Source organism: Papilio machaon, chromosome 2 (assembly GCF_912999745.1).
Source record: "Papilio machaon chromosome 2, ilPapMach1.1, whole genome shotgun sequence".
Lineage (NCBI taxonomy): Eukaryota > Metazoa > Arthropoda > Insecta > Lepidoptera > Papilionidae > Papilio > Papilio machaon.
Window position 1 is genome coordinate 6,804,214 of NC_059987.1, and position 18,495 is coordinate 6,822,708.

The 18,495-nt window shown below is 34.0% G+C and overlaps 1 protein-coding gene across 1 annotated transcript; it reads left to right on the forward strand.

Annotated features, from left to right (window-relative positions):
• The first annotated feature begins 10,394 nt into the window (after positions 1-10,394).
• On the forward strand, positions 10,395-18,103 carry LOC106714349 (odorant receptor 46a-like). Its single transcript, XM_045681412.1, has 9 exons — positions 10,395-11,134; positions 11,205-11,304; positions 11,419-11,520; positions 11,593-11,748; positions 11,819-11,877; positions 17,116-17,248; positions 17,358-17,459; positions 17,816-17,971; positions 18,044-18,103. Exons 1-9 carry the CDS (start codon positions 10,395-10,397, stop codon positions 18,101-18,103), a joined length of 1,608 nt encoding a protein of 535 aa, XP_045537368.1.
• Positions 18,104-18,495: the final 392 nt, after the last annotated feature.

Sequence of the window (18,495 nt, forward strand, 5' to 3'; positions counted from 1 at the left end):
ATTGCCGTTAAATATAGATAAGTGTAAAAAAAAACGATGAAGTGTTCAATTTATTTTCTTTGTCGACTAATTGCTGTCCCTTTTATTCGGTTAAGGACATTTTAAACTCTTTCAGTCCCCGTTTTATTACGATAAGAACTCTTATTTACGAGTTAAATAAGATTTAATAAATAGAAAATAATGTAGTCAAACTATTTTCATTTCAGACCCAATTCGACATATCAGTTGAGATTTATAGGGTTTCAAAGTTTTTAGGCTTTGTGCAGAAACAAGTCCAAGACTACCCTGGATTAGTTTTTGTAATCTGTAAGTCTTAGCGAGCTTTAAGTTAAAGATTGTCCTATTAAGTTTTTGATAATTCTTCTACAGTCAGATCATTAATCACCAAGTCGCTAGGCAGTATGCTAGTACAAATATAAGTACATATCTTCAGCGAATTTTTTCATTATAAAATTATGAAGGTTAATCTAAATTATAAGATATGCTTTGGATATCGAAAATTGTGTTATGAAATTGACACTTCAATATGCAAAATAAACGTTTCAACGGCAGAATGTTTGCGATATTGAGAGGTTAGAATGTTGTCTCGGCAAACGCGGCGGACGTCCGCCGGCGTCGCATTGCTAATGCGAGCTGCACTTAGCCGGTCTACCATTACCATGCGATTCTTTGCACTATTTTTTTTTAATTCACAACCAAATCTCAAAAGATAAAATTCAATAAATCATTCATTAAAATTTCACTATAATCACTGTAAAGGTTTTTAGGTCAATGAGAAATTCTTTGTTTTATTCCCTTATCACCATCTTTTGTTTGAAACTTAGATGTAATACTAATTCGGAGACGTGTGTCGCTGTTGAAAACATTCTAATCTTCGGCCGATTAATAAGATTTTATCTTATACTCTATTTTGGAACGAAGTTCCTTATCGCGCGTTGTGAAAGGGGGCTAGACGGAAAAAATTCTTACGAAAAGTTGTCACGACACTTTTTGCTATAGTAACCATGGCAACGACGTGACAATATATAACGAAAATTCATAGAAATAAAATGTACTTCTTGTGAAGACTAAAGTTTTTTATTCATGGAATAAACATTGGTTCCTTCACTAATTAATCGAAAGGAACTTCGTTCCATCCGGGTGTCCCTTGACACCTCTCAAGTTTTTTTATTCAATAAGAATATCTAAGAATTTGTCTAGAACAAGAAAAATACAATAAGCTGATAGACTTATATAAAAATGTTGTCACAGTTAAACGTTTTATGATACCATCCATTCTAACGAGTTGGAAAAAATCCCAGGATGAATAATGTTTTTCAATCTTTTGTTATAAAGCCGTGTTCAGTAAGAGTCCTGTTTAGTATGCATTAATCAGGACCGCGGTCAGCGACTTGATTGAAACCTAATCCTGCGGGACGCGGCGCCGCTGCCGGCTGATTGCGGCCCACTCTGTCGCTCTTGTTACTCCTACTACGTGTATTCAAAATGTAAATGAATACGTGCTTTAAAATCTTTCATTGACTTTGATTGAAGATTTTAGATTATAAAGACTTTAGATAGAGTTATAATTATTTTCCTTCATATTGTCCAATGTACCAGATGGTAATTTTGTCAAGGTATTATGTAAGTAGGTGTGCATGATGTTGATTGTAATTGTTTTTTTTAACAATCTTTGTTTCATCGATTTTTTAAGAGTGAGTTATTTGAATCATAATGTTCCAAGGCTTAGTAAGATTTATGAATTTATTAAAACCTTTTTCTTGATTATTCACGAAAAATAAGTACAAATAATTAAGCAATGAATGTTTCCTCACTTTACCTCCAAAGAGTATTTGCAGTGTGCTAAATAGTTCAGAAGTGTGGAATATGTATATGTGTACAGGAACTAAACGGATTTTGTGACGATTACATAAAACGATAGTCGACATCTTAATTTTAATTAATCCTATTAGAATTTCCCTCGGTGACTGGTAATTGCAAATTTCATAGATTTCCCAACACTTGCAGCTAATTGCGCCGACACCTGTTCAACTGGCTCATTAGCGACTGAAGCTGGATTCGACTATAACTACAACTATTACTGGAATATATCGCTAACGAGTGTTACGTGATTCTTGATTGAAGTCATTACTTTAACGTCAATATGCCTCTGATTTTAGCGTACACAAGTCGCACTTAATAATTTAGTTAAATCTTTTTATTTTAATATAGCTGTCGACCGCGACTCCGTTCGCACGCAATTAAAAAAACGTAATAAGTAGCATATGTGTTTTTCCAGGCTATTTTCTACATTTGAGACAAATTTCATCAAGATCCGTTCAGCCGTTCCGGAGATACCTTCAAACAAACATCCATCCATCCATCCAAATTCTAAACTTTCGTATTTATAATATTATAGTATGTATGTATATAATTATAAAATTAAAGATGTTTACACCATACGTACTACAAACAACTTGTACTACAAACATACGCTTTTTACGTAACAGTAAATGTTTCCTAAGCTTTGAAACTTACGTTTATTTTGCAATCAGTTTGCAATCTATTTCTACTTTAGTTCGAATTTCTTGGTGGCTTTTTTACGAATCAGCAAAAAATGTTTGGACTATAGTAAAATACGGCCGAAAATAACACTAAATCTAAATTTGGAAAGAAATGTGGGGAATAAATAATAAATACATGAGATTTTGTGCGTGACGCTCGTGCGTGACCCTTTATGTTGAATTTATTACTGGGGTGAAAAGAAAACCAATATTTCTATGGAAGTGCGCAATTGCGAAATATAAACGGTTTCCTTATACAATTCACTTCAAGTTCAATTTGTTACGTATTACATCGTGAAAGTGTAAATTATTATTTAACTGGGACTTAATCAACTGGGACTGGGAACTAAATCAATGGGCAATTAAAAAATAATATTTAATTTAATAATATTAAAAGTAAGAAGCATCAGAAACGGAAAAATCATATTCCAGTTACTATAGGGTTATTACCTTTTAGACAGCCTCTGTCATCACGATTTTGCAAGTTTTTGGGCACATTTTTAGTATAACATAAACTGGTGATTATTTGCTATTTTGAATAAGTAGTCCCTCAATGATATGTAAAAAAATCTTCTACTAATAAGTTTCATTTCTAAAATTATTTCTTGGTCTTAGTTTTTATATTGTACTGTAAGATATTTGATGCAAAAGTATTTTAAAAGAATTAAACTAACAGCGAAATAATGAATTTAACTCTACTTCATAATAATTCTCGCTGTAGTATAAACTCAAACCGAACGTAAATAAACAAAAATGTCAGACGTTCCGCAATGACGGATGGAAAGAGACTGCCTTGAGCAGCAGCGCACGCTTCCTTATAAAACCTTTTTTTTGTGTGGCTACCCTCAACAGTCCTAACACGGCTTCTCCTGACATGAGACCGTCCTCGGGCTCGTTCTTCCAGCATCTTCAACAATGGAATTCGTCTGTAACAATGGCATAGAGTCTTTCGATACCAGCTCGTTGGCAGGCGCTATGCGGGCGCGCTGCTCGTCGTCAGGCGCTGCACTGGCGCGCTGCTCGGCAACAGGTGCTGCATTGGCGTGTTGCTCGCGACAGGTGCTGCACTGGCGCGCTACTCGTCGTCAGGCACCGCTCAGGCGCGCTGCTTGTAGACAGGCACCGCTCAGGCGCGCTGATTGTAGGCAGGCGCTGCTGTGGCGCGCTGCTTGTAGGCAGGCGCGGCTGTGGCGCGCTGCTTGTAGGCAGGCGCGGCTGTGGCGCGCTGCTTGTAGGCAGGCGCGGCTGTGGCGCGCTGCTTGTAGGCAGGCGCGGCTGTGGCGCGCTGCTTGTAGGCAGGCGCGGCTGTGGCGCGCTGCTTGTAGACGGGCGCTCTGCTTGTAGACACGCGCAGCTGCGGCGCGGTGCACAGCACAGCTACACAGTAGGACACAAGATCCGGCCAAATCTGCATCTATATCAATAATGGTGACCTCGATAATTTGATCATATCTCTTTATGGTTCTAAAACATTCGACACATGACCATGTACAGCAAGCGTCCTGCAGTACGTCCTCTACATGACATCAGTGGCAGCCCGCAGTATGCCAGATACTGAACGTCCCGCAGTCCGTTCAATGCCTTAATTCACAAGACCATGTAGGGCAAGCGTCCCGCAGTCCGTTGCCGATAGGAGCGTCCCGCAGTCCGTCCTCTACATGATATTAATGGCAGCCCGCAGTATGCCAGATGCTGAACGTCCCGCAGTCCGTTCAATACTTTACTTCAAAAGACCATGTAGGGCAAGCGTCCCGCAGTCCGTTACCGATAGGAGCGTCCCGCAGTCCGTCCTCTATATGATATTAATGGCAACCGGCAGTTTGTCAGTCCAGAAGATACCCTAGAGGCATCTCCTGATACAGAACGTCTCACATTCCGTTAACAATCTCACTTCTGCAGTTGGGTATCCCGCAGTCTACGCAACGCAGAGCATCCCGACAATACATGGACAAAGCAAACTGAACTCATAAAGGGCATCAATGACTATTACGACATAATGACATACGTTTGACTCAGGTAATGGCTTAACACGCTCAGCGCAACCGACTACTAGCCTTACAAGTTCACTTTAAAATGAAAAAATCATGTTGGCATGTAACGTGTTAAATCTTGCCACGACTCGGCTTTACCTGACCCTCACTAATAAACTGATCGAGGTATTCAATTTCAGTCTTTAGTAAAGAACACATATTTAAATTAATTGAAAAGTCTGATGTTGACTTATTTGGCATCAAAACTTGAAATATAAAAATATTGGTTCGATCTTACCGCAGTACAAATTGAATAGATCGCGTCGACAATCCTTTCTGCTGTGAAATACACAGACAGCGCGTGAGCCTCACTACTCACATATTCCCATGCAGAATAAACGGCTTGGTCCACGCTACCCATGTTTCGCGAACACTGGTACGACTTTGATATCGACTCAACTTACTACGACTACAACGATTATCACGGTAACGATCTGACATTTTTCTCTTTGCACGAAAATGCAAACACAAACACAGAGTGAGCAAAGTGGATAGAATCACGCGGATCCTATCCCACTTCTGATGTAAGATATTTGATGCAAAAGTATTTTAAAAGAATTAAACTAACAGCGAAATAATGAATTTAACTCTACTTCATAATAATCCTCGCTGTAGTATAAACTCAAACCGAACGTAAATAAACAAAAATGTCAGACGTTCCGCAATGACGGATGGAAAGAGACTGCCTTGAGCAGCAGCGCACGCTTCCTTATAAAACCTTTTTTTTGTGTGGCTACCCTCAACAGTCCTAACAGTACAATTAACCTCGAAAAAAGTTATTTAAGTGAATTAATTATGTTCTATCTATATATTATAATTGCGTTAGTTTACTTTGTAACATTGATGAGAAAAATGGAAACCCACGCCATGTGGTGGAAAACTAACGTAATTAATTTCTTATTATGGCAACAGCAACTTCATTAAAAATATAAACTCAATGCCATGACCTTGATAATATTGATTGTCGAGTTGTTGAAGTATTTAATTATAAAAGCGTTGTAATGTTTGAGTTTGTGATGAAAAATGTTTTATAACCACTGAGAAATTTAAAAACAATAATTATTGTCATTGTTTAATTCAAATTGAAGAAATTTGAATAATGCTTACTGACAAAAGACGACAATAATAAATTTGAATTTGCAAAATTGTCTATTTACTACCATATAATATTGCTAACAAGAAATAATAAAAGTTCTGTAATATTGGCGACCACAATCGACTCATGACTGACCATTATTCACAGTCGTTCATCTTTTTTTTTCTGCCCTGACACGTCACGTGCGTCTGAAGAATTTTATTACATTATGACCTTCTATATTCGTTTATATTGCAGAAGGGACTGTATACTATAATTTAATGTACAATATCTCTAACCGCTGGACATAAGGTGAATGAACTTTATCACCATATCTTTGTTCAAAATCTTATTCAGATTCTACCAGCCTTTATGGAGTTACGTGATACTATAATTCATCTATTCATTCATCCAAACTTTAGCGTTTATAATATTAATAAAAAGTAAGATTGTTCAAATTTTATTTAGAATAAGAGTTAACAAAAAAATAGGATTAATAAATTGCAAGTAAAGTCAAATATTGTTAATTGCACTTTCAGTAATCGATTATAACAGCTGTTACAAAATTGTTCACAGTGAACGGGGAATCGACGGACCTAACGCAGAAACTTGTCAGTAATTAGAAGTAAATCTTGCTATTACTAATATTTACATAACATTCTACTGTATTTAATTTAAATAGAATGATTAGTTGAACAAATGGGATTTCAGAAATAAAATTTTAAAGTTATTCTTTAAGTTTAAAGTCAAAGCGTTAGTGAAGTCATTATAAATTTTATCTTGTGTCCAGTTTATACAAGCGAGTCAAAATTAAGTTGAAATTCAACAGATTCACAATTAAACCGACGTTTTTTCGTATTTGCAAAGCCTAGAAATTTTTTAAAGTTTTTAATTTTCCGGCTTGAACGCATTCAGTGCGCTGCTAAATGGCATGCAAGCGTTATTATGAACCTCATATTCAAGCAGAACTTCGCAATGCCTACGTAACTTTAACTGCTTACTATTGTAAAAGTTGTTATAATGGATTTAAATTATACCGTATTTTATTTTTAAGTGGCGTTTATTTTTTACCTCAGTGAAGTATGTTTAAATGCCTTTAAGTTTTTATTACAGTATTATCACTTAAGGCTTGATCCTTAATGGTTGTGAGGAGATAAGAGGAACTCTTTTGATGATTCAAAGGTTCTTTTGTCCGATGGCGCAAATTTTAGTGTTTTACTCATTATTTTCTGTTAGATAGGAAATTTGAAAGACAATATGCTTACGTTAATAGATTAATACAACAAAAGTTGTTTAACACCTTTCATGCCACCGTGATTGCTGAACATTTGCTAAAGTGAACTCACTGGGTATTTTAGTAGCACTGGACGTGTTAAGAGATATTTGCTTCTATAGGATCTTTTCAATATTGTCACTGTAACAAATTTAACAAAATTGGTTTTCTTCGAACAGAGCTTCCAGCTTTGAAGTTATCAAAGCGGCGATCACTCGGAGATCGGCCAGTCTTCATGAAAAATGCATTGTATAAAATAAATCTGTATTCAACCGTACGAAAGCGATTAGCCAAAAGTGACTTTGAAAAGACGGCTAAATAAAATCATGGAAGTCGAGTCACTGAAATGAGTTTTTTTTGGACTGGCCTTAAATATGGAGAACCAAGGATGATTACTTTTTTAAAGGGAGAATAGACTTGATTGGAAAACTGTAAGGGTAAATAATACGATCTTTAACTAAACGGTGTAAAAAGAACAATAAAATTCATATATGTTGATAAAAGTACAAGACTGATTAACGCTGAATAAAAGTTAAGGGGGGAAAAATTTTCAAAAAAGTCCGGTATTATGTTTCCTTCTTTAAGAGTTTGGCCACGAATTTCACCACAAGTCGCGAAAATATGTTTAAGAATTTTTGAAACCGTAACGTAATATGGAACGTTTAATATCAGCCATAAAAGACAATAAATGTTCATTTAGGCCGTGGCCTTACCTTTAAATCGACTTTATTATTAATTTAAAGTTTTAGCTGTCGTGAGAGAGCTTACACACTCCAATAGTGAGAAAAAAATAATGTTATTTATTAATGATATCGACCTATTTAAAGTTTTTGATTGTGTTGTAAACTTGAAGTACGGAAGAGAGTCGTCTACAGATATTTTCTGCCAAGGCATTGTTTTATGGCAGCGAATAAACGGTAGTTTACCATTGTTTAATTGCAGCGCAATAATAAAAATTCTCTATTGTTGTCGTAAGCAGTCTTCTCTTTTAATTGCTCGCTTATTTTTCTCAGCAGAGCTTCTTATTAACGTTTTTAATATTTTTAATGCAATTTATTCATAAAAAGTACATAATTATTCATTCAGTTTGACTAAGCTGGAACCTAATATATAGGTATAAAATCGAAAGATATAGCCATTAAGTAGTCATAACGTAGTTATTTACTGTTCAAGTTATATTACTGGGACAATAATATGTTTTTAAATGAATGTATCGCCAGTGGAAGTTACGTATACAGAAAAAAACTAATTAGAAACAGGATATTGTGATTCATGGTAAGTATTGACAGGAAAGCGAATCGTAAATCCATTTTGGAGTAGTGTAATGGACAGCAAAATTTCTGACAATGGATAAAATATAAAAAGGTTGTAAAAATACTTAATTAGTGATAATGTTAGCAATGGCGAGTGCTCTATGCGTTTTAACTCTTTATCATCCAGGAAAATTAAAGAGTTTAAAGTTTTTCGGAAATTGTTAAGCGTTTAAACAATAAAAGAAAATTTACATTTTGTTTTTGTTACATACCTTTTAATAATTTCTCGGGATACATAAAATTTACAGAAAAACATATAATTAATGGAAACTATAGCTTTTGCAACCTTTAAAGCGTTAGTAAATATACTTGATATTTCTTTAGACTTACCTCTACTAATTTACCTCTCCACTTTAATTTACTAAAGTACTATTGACATTTGAGTTTTTACTTTTAAATGAAGCTTAGACTAAGCGCCTTCTGCGCACCACTACCTCAAGTCCGGTGAAACTGTAAATGCCTTATCTAGGCAAACAGTGGCAATTCAGTAAAAACAATTGACTATACTCACTTCCATTTTTAAATAGGTACAACGTATCCTTATCTGTGAGGATTTATAACACAACAAAAGATGACGAAGTGCAGCGAGCGCTGAGCAGTGAATGGGAATGATAGATCTTGCTGCAGTAATGATGTCTGCAGGCTAGCGGCCATTGTTGCACATTTGCTGCACTCTGCAATACTGCATTCGTGCGATAAATTGCTTGCTTGTCACACTAATAAATGTGAACAAATATAAATTAATGGTAATAAAATTATTTTACATTTAATTCAGTAAAAAAAATCACGCGACACTAAAAATGTAGATTTATTGAGATACAACAATGTTACATCAAAATTATTTAAAAGAAATTTTGAGTAAATCGTGGTTACTTGTAAAGAGTTGATTTTATTTATAATAATGTTTTAATACTTTGAGTATGTTCAGTTTTCGTGTATCACTAAATTATCTAAAGTATTTGTTTTTTATATCGTTAAAAAGTAATAACTAACTACTAATTAATTAATTAAGAACGGCATAACTCACGTGTGATCGTTCGGTGATGGCACCAACTAGTTTCGGCCCATCGGGGGTCCATCTTCAGGGCGAGTGTTTATTTTGAGGATTTCGCGACCGGTGCGAGACGCGACACGACCGCTAAGTTCTCAAAATAAACACTCGCCTTGAAGATGGACCGCCGACGGATCCGAAACTAGTCAGTGCCGTCACCGGATGATCACATGTGAGCTTAGCCGTTCTTAATTAATTAATTATTATGTCTCACGAAAGTTTAAACAATTTAACTAACTACTATATTAGATTTTACAGCATAGCATATACTTGACTTATACAAGGAAATTATTGTAATCACATAGTAAAAGAAAGTGAGCGAAAGAGCTTGTTAACGAAACATATTACTTAGACACCAAGTGTGTAATTTTGTGCTACAAAATCCCCATAAAATATGCAATTGTACTTAACGTAATAATAGACGTATAATATCTACATTACCTACGTCAAAATTCATAGAACCTTAAATAATTTCGTATTAATGGTCTCGGCTTCGTATACATAGATTCTTCTCTTCTTCTTTTGTGGGTGCCATCTTCTATCGGAGGTTGGCGACTATCATGGAAACTTGAGTTTTCAATACTGCTGCTTTGAACAGCGAACATGTTCTCTTGTCTCTTTCAGATATTTTCGACATTGGTGCTATTGATAAGAGTTGCAGCTAATAAATAGATAATGTTATTAATTTCTGAGTATACTTTAGCTCTAGTTTATTCATCTTAAAGTCAACAATCACCTATGAAATTTGTGACTTTCCTGTTATCTACTTTAGTTGATGTCTCAGCTTCGTATTTATTTTAAAGCCTCATTAATTTTAAAAAAAGAACAGTTCTACTTCTTCATCTTTAGATGATGATAATTAATTCAATCAATATATTGTGCCACTTTTTTATTTTTTCCGTAACAAATTATAAGGTAACTATAATCTGTAATAGGGATAAGTGGGACACATAGAAAATTTAGTACTCGTTCACACTAGTATGCAATTACAATAAATTCTCTGTAATTTTTTCTCCACTTTAATAACATGTTTCGGAGTAATATAACACATGCTTTAATGCAAGACTGCATTTTTCACTTACGAAGGCATCGACAACGGAGCAATAAAAATGACAGTCACGTCAGAGTGTTTCTCTAAAAATGTATTAGCTTGGAAAATATTCGGACTATGGCCCGGGGCTAACACGAATAAATATTACAAATACTTTTCTTTTATATACATTAATTTAACTCTAACAGTTTTTAATTTGTTATTGACGATAAATCTATTCTACACTTATGATCAATTGGAAAACTTAATGCATGAAGTTATTTTTTTTTTCACCGAAATAACCGTTGTGGCTAAATGTTGTATGGTTTTTTTTTATAAGAAAAAAATAATTGTGGCATTTGCAATTCTAGATTCCGATGATTTTAAAGGAATCGATAAAACATCCAAGGAGATAATAGAAAACGACGTGTCAAAGTACAAAAAAATGTCTAACCTTTACTTTTGTTTTTGTCACTTGTCATACATTTTAGGAGTAGCACCGGTTATTGTTGAATATTTTCTGAAAAATCATTCTGAATTGCCTATATCAAGATATAATTTTCTTAGTGATGAAATAAGACAAAGATATTATAAAATTTTGTATTTTTATCAAAGCTTAAGTATGTATGGACATCTGATTTATAACATTTCTGTAGATACATTGATAAATGGCTTTATTTTTTTAACAATCACACAGTTAAAGGTACTTAAATATAAATTGAAAGGATTAAATTTTAAAAAACAGAATCTTAATTCAGAAAACAATGTAAATGTTTGGAGTTTAAATCACTGCTTAAAACATTATGATGTTATTTTAAGGTGATTTTTATTGAGTCATGATTTTTTTTTAGAATAAAGCATATCTTTATGTATTATTTTTTTTTTGTAGATATCAATCTATCGTGCAAGAAATATCAAGTGTCACATTATTCGCAAATTTTGGAATGGCATCTGAAATTATCTGCGTCACATTATGTGGATTTTACTTGGTTACTTTAGAAATATTATTAGCATATTGTTTTAATTACCTTTTGTCTCAATTATTAAGTATACTTTAGAACGATATCCTTATTAATTTAATATTGACTGTTTTGTATTTTCAGGGCACTTCTGTCAACTCTTTGTTATTTCTTTTCATGTACATGACGGCCATGGTATTAATTATATTTGTACCGTCATGGTTGGGTACTCAGCTTATATACGAGGTAACCAAGATTATTTTTAACCCATAAGATCAATAATAGTAAAAAATTTGCTTTACATTAGTTAAATTTCAGAGTCAAGAATTAGGCTATGCAGCCTACTGTTCTGATTGGATAAACAGTTCTAAAAAGTCCAAAAAAAGCATACTTATTTTTATGGAGCGAACAAAAACACCAATGTGTGTAGTCGGCATGAAAATGTTTCTTGTATCACTCAACACCTTTATTACGGTAAATACGTAGTATTTTTTTGTCATAATTTGATCTTAACTTTCATATGTTTCAATTTCATTTGTTTCAGATCATGAAAACTGCTTACTCTATCTTTACTTTAATAAATAGATTTACGAATATGACATAGTTATGTCTATTTAATGTTATAGTTTTATTGCTTAAGTCCATTATTTTATATTTATTACCAAAACTAGCGGTCGCCCGCGACTCTGTCCGCGTATTTAATTACAAATAACTACATATTAAGGAAAAACGGAGAACGCAACATGTTAGTATGTTAATGCTTCGGTAATGCGAACCCCTAATTTTATTTCTATTGTAATGTGTCTGCTGTTAAAATGTTCTTCTGCGTAGAGTATCGCATCTTAATAAATATCTCAGGCTGTTTTATTGACTATTATTAATTTCCTGTTGTTTATAGCTTCTGTTATAATATCATTTTTCTTTTCAAGATTGTATTGTGAACATTGTTTTATGATTAAGTGTAAAAAATATTGTCTTTTAGGTATTCATGCAATTTTATTAGAAAATTTCATTTCTAACAAAACTCTATTTTATTTTCGACAGATACTAATATAATTTAATTGATTAAATGTATTTTTTTTGGAACGAAGTTCCTTATCGCGCGTTGTGAAAGGGGGCTAGACGGAAAAAAATCTTACGAAAAGTTGTCACGACACTTTTTGCTATAGTAAGTATGTTAACGACGAATGAGCGCTAATTCACCATGGCAACGACGTGACAATATATAACGAAAATTCATAGAAATAAAATGTACTTCTTGTACAGACTTAAGTTTTTGGAACGAAGTTCATTATCGCGCGTTGTGAAAGGGGGCTAGACGGAAAAAATTCTTACGAAAAGTTGTCACGACACTTTTTTGATATAGTAACCATGGCAACGACGTGACAATATATAACGAAAATTCAAAGGAACTTCGTTCCATCCGGGTGACCCTTGACACCTCTCAAGTTTTTTATTCATAGAATAAACATTGGTTCCTTCACTAATTAATCGAAAGGAACTTCGTTCCATCCGGGTGTCCCTTGACACCTCTCAAGTTTTTTATTCATAGAATAAACATTGGTTCCTTCACTAATTAATCGAAAGGAACTTCGTTCCATCCGGGTGACCCTTGACACCTCTCAAGTTTTTTATTCATAGAATAAACATTGGTTCCTTCACTAATTAATCGAAAGGAACTTCGTTCCATCCGGGTGTCCCTTGACACCTCTCAAGTTTTTTATTCATAGAATAAACATTGGTTCCTTCACTAATTAATAGAAAGGAACTTCGTTCCATCCGGGTGTCCCTTGACACCTCTCAAGTTTTTTATTCATAGAATAAACATTGGTTCCTTCACTAATTAATCGAAAGGAACTTCGTTCCATCCGGGTGTCCCTTGACACCTCTCAAGTTTTTTATTCATAGAATAAACATTGGTTCCTTCACTAATTAATAGAAAGGAACTTCGTTCCATCCGGGTGTCCCTTGACACCTCTCAAGTTTTTTATTCATAGAATAAACATTGGTTCCTTCACTAATTAATAGAAAGGAACTTCGTTCCATCCGGGTGTCCCTTGACACCTCTCAAGTTTTTTATTCATAGAATAAACATTGGTTCCTTCACTAATTAATAGAAAGGAACTTCGTTCCATCCGGGTGTCCCTTGACACCTCTCAAGTTTTTTATTCATAGAATAAACATTGGTTCCTTCACTAATTAATAGAAAGGAACTTCGTTCCATCCGGGTGTCCCTTGACACCTCTCAAGTTTTTTATTCATAGAATAAACATTGGTTCCTTCACTAATTAATCGAAAGGAACTTCGTTCCATCCGGGTGTCCCTTGACACCTCTCAAGTTTTTTATTCATAGAATAAACATTGGTTCCTTCACTAATTAATAGAAAGGAACTTCGTTCCATCCGGGTGTCCCTTGACACCTCTCAAGTTTTTTATTCATAGAATAAACATTGGTTCCTTCACTAATTAATAGAAAGGAACTTCGTTCCATCCGGGTGTCCCTTGACACCTCTCAAGTTTTTTATTCATAGAATAAACATTGGTTCCTTCACTAATTAATAGAAAGGAACTTCGTTCCATCCGGGTGTCCCTTGACACCTCTCAAGTTTTTTATTCATAGAATAAACATTGGTTCCTTCACTAATTAATAGAAAGGAACTTCGTTCCATCCGGGTGTCCCTTGACACCTCTCAAGTTTTTTATTCATAGAATAAACATTGGTTCCTTCACTAATTAATAGAAAGGAACTTCGTTCCATCCGGGTGTCCCTTGACACCTCTCAAGTTTTTTATTCATAGAATAAACATTGGTTCCTTCACTAATTAATAGAAAGGAACTTCGTTCCATCCGGGTGTCCCTTGACACCTCTCAAGTTTTTTATTCATAGAATAAACATTGGTTCCTTCACTAATTAATAGAAAGGAACTTCGTTCCATCCGGGTGTCCCTTGACACCTCTCAAGTTTTTTATTCATAGAATAAACATTGGTTCCTTCACTAATTAATAGAAAGGAACTTCGTTCCATCCGGGTGTCCCTCGACACCTCTCAAGTTTTTTATTTAATACTTGGCTTATCCAGCGTTACTCGGTGTTTTATAAACCTTATACACTTCAAATACCTGAAAATTTGTATAAAATGTTGATTTTTATAACACTTATTTTTAAACTTTCAAAAAAGAAATTATACGAAATTACTAGAGGCTTTTCAAAACTGGACTGTAATGAAGTAATACATTTTTTCAATCGTAAAATTCCACTTTAATTATTTCATTAATAAAAAATCTTGCATAGCTTTCACAATACAAGTGCGGAAATAAGTCGAAATGTTTTATATTAACTTAATTATAGAGAAAATGTTAGTGAAATTTTCTTTATCTATTCTATATCTATATATATAAAGAAAGTCGTGTTAGTTACACTATTTATAACTCAAGAACGGCTGAATCGATTTGACTGAAAATTGGTGGGCAGATAGCTTAGAACCAGGAAAAGGACATAGGATAATTTTTACCCCGTTTTCATCATTTTTTTTTATTCCGCGCGGACGGAGTCGCGGGTAAAAGCTAGTATATATATAAAAGAAAGTCGTTTTAGTTACACTATTTATAACTCAAGAACGGCTGAATCGATTTGACTTAAAATTGGTGGGCAGGTAGCTTAGAACCAGGAAATGGACATAGGATAATTTTTACCCTGTTTTCTATTTTTTAATCCGCGCGGACGGAGCTGTGGGTAAAAGCTAGTTCGTTATATTTATTCGCCACCATCTACGTCGCCGTAGTGTAATGAAGAAATAATTTTTTTCCGTAAGAAACGTTGACTGCGATCATAAACATGTCAAAGAAATGTTGCTGGATGTAGTTTTAAAAGCACTAAGGTTAAGGGACATACATATCTGTAATGACAACCATAACTTGAAATGTGTAAATGTATAACATTAAAAAAAAAGGCTAAGCTTTTTATCCCGTATATAGGTTATCTTAACTCTTCATTACTATTGTACTTGTACTGTTTTATATCATAAGGTAGCTAACAAGCGAGCGGCCACCTAAATTCGCCGAAATAGCGAAGCGTCCGCTGTCCATAGACATCCGCAACTACAGATGCGTTGCCTACCTTTAATTGACGGAGATGGGGACGCACAGAAATATGATATTTCCACTTCCTATGCGTTGCTTGTTTTGACAAATTCGAATCCCCGTACCATCTTTTCCTTAAAGAAAAGGTTAGGAAGGGAAAGAGGACTTTAAAAATACATCAAGCATGCACACCCATCAGACGAAACGCGGGATTGTTTCCACTTCACTTTTTTCGTTTTCTGTGTGTACGTAGTATTTGATCGGGTGAGCCGGCCCATTCATGCAACAGATGTTATTGTTGCTGGCGTCTAGCACTGTTAAATTTATAACTTTGATTATGCCTATGTCCATATTAAAAGTACTAGGTAATAATATTTTAGGTACTAGGTAGAAGTATTTACGAGTAATTGACGGCAATTCCCCGATCGTTCGCTACTAAGATCGTGGAGCAGGTGATGCGACCAATTAGCGAATACGTGATGGTTTAATTCAACCATTTCTTTAAACTGAAAAAATCTGTAGGCAGGGTCGCCAGATGTTGTGAAAACTATTTATAAAATGAAAACAACTTATTCGTCCTGGATCCAATTTTCGACTATATATTTTTATTGACATACGTCAAAAGTAAACAATAGAAAAAATAAATTATAGAAAATTCGATATTTGGTTTGAATATGTGTTCCTTGTATAAAAATCATTTTGCTATTCTTTAACAGACAGCTTGGATAGATTCAATAAATATATTGTGCCACTTTTTAATTTTTTCCGTAACAAATTAGAAGGTAACTATAACCTGTAATAGGGATAAGTGGGACACATAGAAAATTTAGTACTCGTTCACACTAGTATGCAATTACAATAAATTCTCTGTAATTTTTGCTCCACTTTAATAACATGTTTCGGATTAATATAACACTTGCTTTAAAATGCAAGACTGCATTTTTCACTTACGAAGGCATCGACAACGGAGCAATAAAAATGACAGTCACGTCAGAGTGTTTTTCTAAAAATGTATTAGCTTGGAAAATATTCGGACTATGGCCCGGGGCTAACCCGAATAAATATTACAAATACTTTTCTTTTATATACATTAATTTAACTCTAACAGTTTTTAATTTGTTATTGACGATAAATCTATTCTACACTTATGATCAATTGGAAAACTTAATGCATGAAGTTATTTTTTTTTTCACCGAAATAACTGTTGTGGCTAAATGTTGTATGGTTTTGTTTTATAAGAAAAAAATAATTGTGGCATTTGCAATTCTAGATTCCGATGATTTTAAAGGAATCGATAAAACATCCAAGGAGATAATAGAAAACGACGTGTCAAAGTACAAAAAAATGTCTAACCTTTACTTTTGTTTTTGTCACTTGTCATACATTTTAGGAGCAGCACCTGCTTTTGTTGAATATTTGCTGGAAAATCATTATGAATTTCCTGTATCAAGATATGACTTTCTTAGTTATGAAATAAGACACAGTTATTACAAAATATTGTATTTTTATCAAAGTTTAAGTACTTATGGGCATCTGATTTATAACATTTCTGTAGATACATTTATAAATGGCCTTATTTTTTTAACAATCACTCAATTAAAGGTACTTAAATATAAGTTGAAAGGATTAAATTTTAAAAAACAGAACCTTGATTCAGAAAACAATGTAAATGTTTGGAGTTTAAATCACTGCTTAAAACATTATGATGTTATTTTAAGGTGATTTTTATTGAGACATGAATTAATGTATTTCTTTACAATAGCATACAATCTATGTGTAAAATATTTTTTTGCAGATATCAATCTATCGTGCAAGAAATAACAAGTGTCACATTATTCGTAATTTTTGGAGTGGCATCTGCAATTATCTGCGTCACATTATGTGGATTTTTTTTGGTTACTTTGAATTATTATTAGTTCATTATTTTTATTATCCATTACTTATTTATACTATATTAAGATAACCTTAACGTTTGAATACTTACAACAATAAAATATTTTTCAGGGCACTTCTGTCAACTCTTTGTTATTTCTTTTCACGTACATTACGGCCATGGTATTAATTATATTTGTACCGTCATGGTTGGGTACTCAACTTATGTACGAGGTAACTAAAATTATATTTTAACCCATAAGATCAATAAGTATCGTAGTCTCTCTGCGAGATCGCGTCAGAAATTATGCGATCCACAGCAGAACCAAAGTAACCGACATTGTCCGAAGAATTGCAAACCGTTAAGTGGCGATGGGCTTGCCACATTGCCCGCAGAACGGATGGCCGATGGGGCAGAAATGTCCTAAAGTGGCGGCCATGGACAGGTCGACGCAGCGTAGAAAGCAATACAGGACTGGGCATTGTGGCAATCGATGAGGGAGGCCTACGTGCAGCAGTGGACAAAGTCAGGCTTATTGTGATAAGATCAATAACAGTAAATATTTTACCATACATCATTTATATTTCAGAGTCAAGAATTAGGATATGCAGCCTACTGTTCTGATTGGATAAACAGTTCCAAAGAGTCCAAAAGAAGCATACTTATTTTTATGGAGCGAACAAAAACACCAATGTGTGTAGTCGGCATGAAAATGTTCCTTTTATCACTCAACACCTTTATTACGGTAAATATTTTGATTTTTTTTTAGTCATACTTTGATCTTAACTTTCATATGTTTCAACTAAATTTGTTACAGATCATGAAAACTGCTTACTCCTTCTTTACTTTAATAAATAGATTTAGGAATATGAAATAGGTCTATTTAATGTCATAGTTTTATTGCTGTAGTCCATTATTTTATATTTAGTTATATGTGTATTTAGTTAAGGTAATAACTAGCGGTCGCCCGCGACTCCGCGCGCGTATTTAATTACAAATAAAAAACGGAGAACGCACCATCTTACTATGTTAATACGAACCCCTAATTTTATTTCCATTGTAATGTGTCTGCTGTTAAAATGTTCTCCCGCGTGGTGTATCGCATCTTAATAAATATCTCAAGCTGTTTTATTGCTTATTGAAATTTAATTCCTCTTATTTATAGTTTCTGTTTTAATATCATTTTTCTTTTCAAGATTGCATTGTGTACATTTTATTATGATTAAGTGTAAAAAATGTTGTCTTTTAGGAATTCATGCAATTTTATTA